This window comes from Myotis davidii, unplaced genomic scaffold (genome assembly GCF_000327345.1).
Source record: "Myotis davidii unplaced genomic scaffold, ASM32734v1 scaffold37, whole genome shotgun sequence".
NCBI classification, from domain to species: domain Eukaryota; kingdom Metazoa; phylum Chordata; class Mammalia; order Chiroptera; family Vespertilionidae; genus Myotis; species Myotis davidii.
This window is the reverse complement of record NW_006289395.1, coordinates 2,397,295-2,407,672: the sequence shown is the minus strand read 5'-3', so window position 1 is coordinate 2,407,672 and position 10,378 is coordinate 2,397,295. Positions and strand designations below refer to the sequence as shown.

The 10,378-nt window shown below is 57.5% G+C and overlaps 1 protein-coding gene across 4 annotated transcripts in view; it reads left to right on the top strand.

Annotated features, from left to right (window-relative positions):
• GAS7 (growth arrest specific 7) overlaps window positions 1-10,378 on the top strand; it is a 133,764-nt gene that overhangs the window by 93,902 nt on the left and 29,484 nt on the right. For all 4 annotated transcript variants that reach the window (XM_006761684.2, XM_015562594.1, XM_015562592.1 and 1 more), the window contains exon 5: window positions 7,869-7,922. In XM_006761684.2, coding sequence (XP_006761747.1) covers window positions 7,869-7,922 — 54 coding nt within the window. The remainder of the gene's footprint in view (window positions 1-7,868; window positions 7,923-10,378) is intronic.

Below are 10,378 nucleotides of genomic sequence, written 5' to 3'. Positions count from 1 at the left end.
GGTCGCCTAAGACCATCCTGCATATCAGATATTTACATTACGATTCATAACCGAAGCAACATTACAGTTATGCAGTAGCAACGAAAATAATGTTATGGTTGGGTCACAACATGAGGAACCTCCCTCCCGGCGTCTGTTGTTGGGATGGACTCAGGGTTCTGGTCTATGTGCGAAGCGACCACTCCAGCAGTATGCGCAGCACGGCAGCGTTGGGCCCCATAACTGTCCAGCTCCAGGGCCCGGGAGGGATGGGGTTGTGGCACCAGGCATCCCGCCTGCCCGTGCCACCCTGCAGCCGGTAAAGCACATTCTATCGAAGGGTACATGACTTCGGGAAATGCTGGGAACATAATATCGAGTGGAAAAGCACAGCACAACCTGCATATACAGCTGGTCTCATTTGGGGGAGGAAGTCTATGTGTGGGAGATAACTCACGAGGAAAAACAGACCAGACACCCCATGTGGGGTGGTTCGATCTGCCTCTGAGACTGTGGCTTTCAGTCGGGGGACATTTGGAAATGTTTGGGGACATCGTCTGTTGTTGGGATGGACTCAGGGTTCTGGTTTCAGTGCGAAGCGTCCACTCCAGCAGTATGCGCAGCACGGCAGCGTTGGGCCCCATAACTGTCCAGCTCCAAGGCCCGGGAGGGATGGGGTTGTGGCACCAGGCATCCCGCCTGCCCGTGCCACCCTGCAGCCGGTAAAGCACATTCTACCAGAGGAAACAATGACTTCAGGAAATGCTGGGAACATAATATCGAGTGGAAAAGCACAGCACAACCTGCATATACAGCTGGTCTCATTTGGGGGAGGAAGTCTATGTGTGGGAGATAACTCACGAGGAAAAACAGACCAGACATGGTTCGTGGTTCGATCTGCCTGAGACTGTGGCTCTCAGTCGGGGGACATTTGGCAAGGTTTGGGGACGTTGTGGTTGTCACAGCTGGGGCGGGGGTGCTGCTGGCTTCCAGGTAGGAGGGGTCAGTGGTATTACTAACCATCCCACAGTGCACAGGTCAGTCCTTGTCACGAAAAGATGATTCCGGTTTGAAAGCATGAATGGCACTGAGGTTGGGACGCCTTGGTCTTGGTGGTGTTTATTTTCTTTATACTTTCCATGGTTTTTCAAGTTTCCTGAAATGAACACATTTTACTTTTATAGAAGGCAGGTAGAATGAGCATTATTTTTCTTTAAGAAGAAGTTAGGGTGCTGGTATTGGGGTGCAGGGAAGGTGAGCGCCGGGGACCCAGGCCTGGGCAGGCTGCGTTGGTCAGACACGGGGAGTTGCGTGTGTTCTTATGGATGATGATGTTGACAGTGGAAGTATCATCAAGGATATGAGGGGCAATCGTGCAGTGCATGGAGGGGCAAGCGCACGTATGCCCAGGTTCCCAGGCTGCGAGATAATAGACTAGAGCAGCGGTTCTCAACCTGTGGGTCGCGACCCCTTTGGCCGTCGAACGACCCTTTCACAGGGGAAGCCTAAGACCATCCTGCATCTCAGATATTTACATGACGATTCATAACAGTAGCAACATGACAGTGATGAAGTAGCAACGAGAATAATTTTATGGTTGGGTCCCAACATGAGGAACTGTATTTAAAGGGCCAGAAGGTTGAGAACCACTGGACTAGAGCATTGTCCTCTGAGGCTGGGAGAGGCTTTGTGGGGTGCGGGCTGGCATCCACAGGGGGCTAGAGGCCAGGCCTGGGAAGAGGACACAAAGGTTTGGCACCTACAGAGGGTGCTACCGCGGTGATCCCCGGAGTATATCCAGCTCTCCTCGGCCTGCGTGGCAGTGACTCACCACCCCGGGCTGTCAGTTACCATTAATAACAGTTACGACTTAATACTTGATGAATGAATGAGCAAGTGAACACGTGGCTATTTGCGATGGAGGGTGGGGGTGCACCAAGTAGCTCGCTCAAGCCCCCTCCCACCCTTATGTTCTTTTCTGCTATTTGGTAGTGCCTCTCTTTGAACAAGCTCATCAGGAAAATTAGAATTTGGGGGGGGCGGGGTGCAGACCCAATCTTCATGGAAACCAGCAGTGTGTCCCGCTCTGCCCTGTGGTGGGCAGGACTGATGGCTGGGTGTCCAACAACCCCAGGATGCCTGCCCCTCCTTCTCGCAGCCCCTGGGAGACCATCCTGGCTTGGCATGAGTGGTGATGATCTGGCGCCACCCAGTGGAAGTTTTCAAGTCTGCAGCCCTGGGTAGGCTGCCTGGCTACTGGGTACTGGGGCCTGCCTACCTGGTTGCACAGTCCAAGTATCGAAGGCTGATAGTCTTGCTGGCCTTGGTAGAGCACCTCCTAGCCTGTCCCCTGCCTGCCTGGCTACCGGGGCTGTGGTGGTGGGACCCTCTCAGACCTCTTAGCAGGTGTGAGGGGGGCAAGGGACCTGCCCACCAGTGCCCAGGCCTTTTCTGACCCACCTTTCCATGGTTCTGGCTTTCCTTGAACCTGCCCTCAGGAAGGCACAGGCGAGGGGAAAGGGGATGGATGGAAGGACCTGTTTGGGGTAGAAAAGAGGTGAAATGCTGAGAGTTCATTTGCTTACTCCACGCCCCCCTCACTGACACTTGTTCTATTCTGTATATTGTTCTTTGCCGGGCACCGGGTCACAGGCTGGCGTAGCCCCTGCCCTGATGCAGGGTCACAGCTGGGGCTGGAGAAAGACAGGAGGGAAGGGATGGTTTCCCTTCAGCAGTGATGGAGCTGGAGGGAGAGTGCCACAGGGCCTGGCGGGTGGTGGCATGTCGTAGTGGGAATGTCAGGGAGAGAAAGACTCCTTAAGCAAAGGTACTTAAGCCAAAACGGAAGCTGAGCAAACAGGTGGGCAAACAGCAGTCCAGGTGCAGGGAACAGCACGTGTGAAGGGAACAGGACCTGCGGGTGCCTGGAGGCAGCATTTCGGAGGACCCATAGAGGCCGTGTGGGCTGCGTTTCACTAATTAGCAGGTGGGGGGAGCGGGGGAGGTGAGGCTGGAGCATCTGACCAGGCCTGTGGGAAGGAGCTTGGATTTTGTCCCAATGGTGCTGGGAGCCACTGAAGGATTCCTACTGGGTCCTACCCACCGAGGGGTGGGACCCAGACTACTCACAGGGCAAGGAGACAGGGCAGGGAGGCACGCAGAGGGGGGGCTGTGAGTCAGTTGTGAATGACCCCTCCATCCCTCGCTGCAACGTACCAACCACTGTCGTCAGCCGGTCCTCACCGCACAGGGACAGCAGAGCGGCTCAGGCGAGGTTGGGAGACCAGGCTGGGGAGGGGTTTAAAAAAGGGAAGGAGAAAAGCTTTCTAGAATCATAGGCAAAGGGCACTAAAAAGCAAAAAAAAAAAAAACAGCACTTTGCTATGGACATTTGCCAACATTTATAGAAGCAGAAGTATTACTCCAATAAAGGGCCGCAGGCCAGTCATTTGCCTTCGACAGTTATTCAGCCAGTCCTGTCTCATTTATTTTCCCAGTCCTTCCCCCTGGCCCCACTGGGATTATTGTAAAGCAAATTCCTGACATACCGTTTTAACTGTAAACGTTTTATAATGTGTCCAAAGGGGAAGACATAGCCACAATACCGATAACACACTTAAGGACACATTAATTCAATCATATCATCTGATGCATATAATCCACATTCAAATTCACCATTGCCCTCAAAATGGCTTTTCTCCCTGCTTTCCTCCGCAATCCAGGGCCCATTCAGGTCTCACGCCTGGATATATTGGTTGCTCTAGCTCTTTAGTTTCTCTTTCTAAGACATCGTTATTGAGATATAATTTACTTATCACGTAATTCACCCATTTTAAGTGTCCAACGCACTGGTTTTTAGTGTGCAATAGTCACCAAGTTGCACCATCATCATCATCACGATGAATTTTAAAATATTTCATCACCCCAAAAAGAATCCCCCCTAAGCCTTAGGCAGCCACTAAGCTACTTCCTGTCTCCACAGGTTTGCCTGTTCTGGAGATTGCACATCAATGGAGTCATACCATATGGTCTTCTGTGTCTGGCTTCTCTCATAGCGTTTCACGGCCCATTAATGTTGTAGCATGTATCAGCCCTTCATTCTTTCTTGTATAGCCAAATGGTATTCCAGTGCATGGAAGTATGTTCTGTCTGAATTATCACTTCAGTCTCTCTTATATTTTCTACACATTTGTTCTTTTGTCTTTCCTCACGCTGCCTTTTTTGGGAAGGAGTCCAGCTCGGTTGTCTTGTAGAAGGGCCTACATTCTTGGTCCAATTGCTTTCTTATGCTCCGGCCCGGGCTCGGCCGCTTGGCCACAATGCCACCCGGGGCCCGCTGCGTGCTTCTCACGTGTACGTCTGGATCCACACGCTCCCAGGTCACACCTGCGGGGTGCTGAGTGTGAGCTCTCAGTATGGCGATGGCCACATTTCTCCTTCAGGGGGCACCTTCCGACTTGGTGATTTGTCACCGTCTGCGGGGCGATGGGCTGAGAGCGTGTGGGGATCCTGGTCCCTGACAGCCTTCACCGAGTGCGTCGGGCATCCTTGATGAGCGAGGCCTGAGTCTGTTTTGACGTTGGGGTTTGCAAATGGTGATTTGCCAATTCTTCATAGATTTTTCTGTGAAGACTGCTGCCCTCCCCTCACCCATCACCGCTTTTGGAGTTAATCATCTGTGGTCGTTTTTCCTATTCGTGTTCAGATTGTCCCAAATTTGGCTTGTGGGGCCCTGGAAGCTGGCCTCGGTGTCCTTTTATTTATATCACATCATTTTTAGAATAAGGTGTTCTGGGCTGGCCCGGGCCTTTGGAATTGGCCACTTCCCAAGGAGCCTGAGTCCCTCTAGGGGGAGTAGCATTTAGAAACCAACCCTTAGCTAGTAGGGGTTCTCACTGTGCCTGAGTGGTCTTTCCTTCTGCGCCCTTTCAGGGGAGTGCTGCAGGGTGTGTGTGTGTGTGTGTGTGTGTGTGTGTGTGTGTGTGTTACATGTATGTGTATATGATGCATGTATATGACATGTTTCTATGTATATGTATATGACATTGGGACAGTAGTCATCAGCTGCAAACATAGAGCCTGAGACCACCCCAGAGAGCCTGAGACCCCACCCAGCACTGGCTGGGATGCACAGCTAGGGACGGAGATGGGAAGGTGCTGACGCCCACACTTAGAGCGCCCATCCCTGCCCCACGTCCTAGTCCTTGCCCTCCCGTCCTGGCCCAAGTCATGGGAGGAGGTGACCTCTGTGTGAGCCTCATTGCATAGAGCCTTGGACACAGTGATTCCAAAATCAGTGCTTGTGGGCGATGGAGATCTTTGACCCCTGCAGACACCTGGAGAACAAGAGGGTCCCGGTCTCAGGGGGAGAGATGGCGGGAGGCAGAGGAGGGGTTAGTCAGGCTTGGCTTCCGATGTCGCCTACTTACGTGCCTGTGGCCGTGGACAAGTCGTCGGTCTGCCAGCCTCCGTTTTACCTTCTGTAAAGTGCAGGCGGTGCCTCGAACGTGCTGGTGCCACAGGCTTAGCCTGGTGTCCGCTTCGTAAGCAAGCCCGGGTGGCAGGGCTTCCTCCCTCTGCCAGGGTGCCCCTTGTCCTCCTCGTCCCATCCCCTCAGCACCGACACCGACTGCAGGCTGTGGCCAGGGCTGCCGGAGCCTGCGCCGCTGCCCTCCTGGTGGCTGGAGTGAGGGCACCCGGTGTCGACGACAGGGAGACCCTGCAAACTGCAGAACCCGCCACAGAGACCCCTCCCGCCTTCACCCTCGGGGACAGTTCCGCCTGGACAGTGCAGTGAGGGGCGGGGCGGGGGGGAGGGTCCGGGCGCTGAGTCCCTGCACAGTCGAAAATCCACATGTAACTTTTGACTCCCCACAAACTTGCTAGTATCTACAGCCCCTCGGTATCTGCGGGCGATTGGTTCCAGGAGCCCAGTGGTCACCAGAACCCTCGCATATGCAAGTCCCTTCTATAACGTGGCGCAGAGCCGTGGCCGTGGGTGCACACAGCTCGCCTGCATTTGTGTCGTGGGATTCCCAGCCACAGATGAGAAATACTGCTTGAACCTGAGGGTGTGAGGCCTGGGATAAGGAGGGCAGACCGTATATTTATTGAAAAAGGACATCTGTGTACAGGCGGACCCGTGCAGTCAAATCCGTGTTGGCCAGGGGTCAGCTGTGTTTGCTTGGCCCATGCCTCGCACAAATGAGCCCTCGAGAGGGCCCTGCACCTGTCTCCTCTCCTTGGAGAGTGGCACCTGGGTGCCCGCCATGCCTTCCTCCTGGGCGGCCCCATTTTGGCAAGTGCCCGGGGGCAGAACTGATAACTCGGGAGGGTCCAGGGTGGGTGAGCTGGATGAGTGGGTGCGTTAAAAACATGGGCAGAAGCTGATTGGTCCCCAGCATGCTCTTGCCCCAGGTCCTGGGAGGGCTGCTGGAGGAGCTGCCGGAAGTGGGGCGCCTGATGGAGTGGCAGAACATAGACCGGGCACCTCCCAGAGAGGTGCCAGCCCACCCGAGCCTGCGGGACCGGGAACCCTGGGAGACACGGCTGGGGCTCAGTTGATTCTGACGCACCCGAAGCCTGAGGACCGTCGGTAACAAATGGTGAAACTGAGGCCCAGAGAAGTCACTCACTGGGCAGGATGCGAAGGCCAGCGAGTTCATTCTCTTGTCTGTGAGAGCGATGACCTGTGCGGCCCTTGTTATCTGGACCGTCTTGGTGGACGGTTTGATTAGTTGATTTTAGTTACCAGCCAGAGTAGGTCTGGGAGGGAGAGAGGGAGGGAGGGGCCGAGGAGACCGTGAGCAGGGACTCTGGTAGCTCCCTGTGTTGCTGGGTTAGCAGAGACAGGTCCCTGAGGCAGGCTGACCCCGCTCTGTCCCCCCAGAAGCCATTCCCGCCCCGTGGGTGGGGGGCTGTCAGGTCCCAGGGGCTTGCTGGAGTGGCCCCTCCAGGCTTTTTCTGGGACTTTATCTGAAAAATCTGACAGCTGCTTCCTTACGCTCCACTAGAGAAAGGGCATGCGTGCCTCGGGGTGAGCCTGCGCCAGGCCGGGCGAGGCTCGGGACAGGAGCGGGCACCGCCGTCCTGCCTGGAGGCCCTGCCGACTCCCTGATGTCACTGCTGCGAGTGCGACGGCGAGACCCAGAGCTGACCCCCCCTTTAGGCTCCCAGGCTCTTGTGGCGTTTTCAGCCAGCCCTCCTCGTGTTCTGACCCAGCACCATCCTCCGCCGGGGGGAGGGGGGCTGCTGAGGACGGTGGGCCCGGAGGCACTGGGATAGTGGTCTGGTTGCGGGCAGCGGAAAGACAACAGGCAATTTAAAGTCTGAGTGGAGGCTGACCCACCGCTTTCAGCTGAGATCTGTGCTGCTCCGGGGCTGGGGAGCAGGGAGCTGGCTGAGCCCCAGGGCACAGGGCACGGATGGATGGATACAGGGCTGGATGTGTCCACCCCAGGTCCAGATGAAGCTGTTGCTGGGCATCCTGGTGCCTGTGCCAGGAGGTGGTGGCCTGCCGCCTGCCTCCTGCCTTAACTCTCTGCTCCCCAGTGGATTCTGCAGGTGCAGGCAGCGAGCGCACCCGGAGCCGCTCACCAGCAGAGGGCAGCTGAGGGTTAACTCCCGAACCGTAGAGAAGAGGAGGCCGCCTGGTTTGGAGCGGTTCCCCCAGCCTCCCAGCCTAGGGCACAGGAAACAGGAGCAGAGTGGGGTCAGGGGTCCTCCCGCCGCCTCTCCCAGACGATGGTGACTTAGGGTCCGCGGCAGGCGGAACATCCCGAACTTCCCAGCACGCGCTTGTCACCAGCCCACCGCCTTCGGGGGACCGGAGTGGGAGTGAGTCCAGGATGGAGGACAGCTCTGACGATGCTTCTTATCTCTCCTTCCAGAACCTGGGGTCCTCGTCGCCAGGCAAAAAGCAGAGCAAGGAGAACACCATCACGGTAAGTGGCTCCCCCCGAGTGCTCACCGGCTGGGCAGCAAACTGGGGCTTTCGGCCACAGATGGGCTGTTGCCATGACAACGTGGACAGAGCGTGGAAGGGATGCCCAGCCTGGAACTGGGAAGTTCCAAAGCTTGGATGCAGCCAGAGTTCCCCGTGGGTCCCCCCTTCTGTCGATGTCACCCCTCACGTTTCTCTCGGGGGGGGGGGGGGGCGGGGGAGCGAGGAGAAGGATGGAGGCTGGAATGAGGCAGGAGCCATTTCTGCAGGGTGGGCGGGAGTGGGTGAGGGGGTGGACGGCGCTCTGTGCAAGCGACGTGACGAGCAAATTACAGCCATGGCAGGGTTGCGTCTGTGCCGGGTAACTTCTGGAAGATGTCAGAGTTAAAAGCAAGAGAAAGATCCCTAAGAATAGAGTTCCCGGGAGTTCCTGGCAGGAAGCAAGCGGTTTCTCCCTGGAGTGGCCACACCGCCTCCCAGAGCCCTTCCCGCAGCCGCAAGCCCCCATGAGCAGCATCCCATGAACCCTGTGCCTGGGAAAGGGGCGCTGGCCAGCAGTGCCCCCTGCAGGTGGGCAGGTGAGGTGCCCAGGTGCTTATACAGCTAAGGCCTTGGAGAAGTGAGAAGTGTGGTCCTGGCTGTGCCGTTTTGACACAAGCGCAGCAGAGCTGGGAACGGGGGCTCCCTCTCGGGCTCCGTCACGCGCACTTCTGAGCATTCCGGCCACCCCCACCGTGGTGAAGCCGAGAGTGGGTGCACGCCCTGGCTCATGCAGGCTGACAGTCCTGCGTGGAAGGGAAAATGGTTAGGCAAACAATAACGGCAATCACTGCTGCCACTCTTGTGTGCGTTTCTAAGGCATAAGCCGTGTTCGGCGCTGCTCGCTTCGCCTCCACACCCTGTGCGGCGGGGGCGCGGGGACCAGAGTGGTGTGGTGACCGTGAACCTGGGCTCTGAAGCCAGAGTGCACGGTGCAGGCCTGCCTGCTGCACAGCGGCCGGGGGCAGGGCCCCCTGTGTCTTTGTGTCTCAGTGTCCACCTCTGTGCAGTGGGAGGTGGTGGGTATCCGGGCCACAGGGACGGTGTGAGGACTGAGTCCGCGTGAGGAAAGCACTTAAAACGGGCCTGGCACATGGTGAGTGCTCCGTGCACATTCATAGTCTCACCACCCTGTTTACAGATGAGGAAACTGGGGAACAGAGCCACAGCCCGCCAAGGCCACACAGCTGGGAGCCATTAGGATTCCAGACCTGTGCTGTTACCTCTCCCCGACCCCCCACCCCCCGACACACACAGTGGACATTGCCTCCTGGGCAGGCAGGGTGGCTCAGCCCCAATGGACGGGTCATCAGCAGCTTCCTTGTTGCTGGAGCTGATGGGGCAGGGCATGGGCAGACTTCAAAGGCAAATCTTCAAATTGCCACAGAATGCCTAGAGTGCTGGAGCAGAGCAGGAACTCCCAAAAGTTTCCAGAAATGGGGGAGAGAGGGAGAAGGATTGGGGGGGGTGGTGGAATTGTAGAAGGTAAGTGAAAAGGAGAAATGAAGAGCGGGAAACAGAATGGGGCCGCCCGCGTTGCCTGACGGGCCTTCGGTGCCGGTGCCCAGGCCAGCAGATGGGCCTCGCTCCCTGCGGTGCTGCTTGGAGCCGGGCCTCGGGCCCTGGTTGTGGGGGGTGGGGGGCAGGGCCGGGATCTCCTGGCCAGCACACCTTGCCCATCTCTGCCTGTGCCTCCCCTCCCGATTCCCGCCCACTTAACTCAGCGCTTCCCGCTTCTCGGGAGCCAGGCTGCCACGTGAGGTGGGCCCTGAGGCCGCTGCGATGCCTGTTAAAATGCAGGGTCCCTTCGTGGGACCTTAGACTACAGTTCATCTCTCGGGGGCCTGGCTGGAAGGTTTGCGATGTAACCAACACCCCCAGGGTTTTAGGTAAACCATGGGGAATGATTGCTGGGGAAACTGAGGGTGGGGGGACTGGCAGAGCCCCCGACTTGACCTGGGCCTGTGGCTGCCGTTCACCTCAGGCCGGAGGCAGGCGGGCAGGGTGCAGAGTCGCCCTGTGTATTGTAGGGTGTTTACCAGCGTCCCTGGCCTCTCCCCACCAGGTGCCAGCAGCAACCCCCCCCCCCACACACACACAGGTGTGACCACCAACAGTGTCTCCAGGTCGCCAGGTGCCCCGGGGCAGGGGAGGGAACAGCCCCCCAGTGGACAGTCGCTGAGCTACCTTCATGGTAGTGTGCAGTCTGTCTGCGAAGTCTCTCCTGCATTTTTCCGCTTCTCCACTTGACTGGGCTGCTCTGAGCCACCGCCACGCCCCCTGGTCACTGCGGGGCCTCCCGGGTGGCTGAGGTCGGCTGCAGGCTCCCTCCTGTGTGTTCTCCGTGCTGCAGCGGATGGCTCACCTGAGAGTCCCTGGCCAGATGCTCCCGTGCCCCTAGCTCCCCCCCATGTCCCC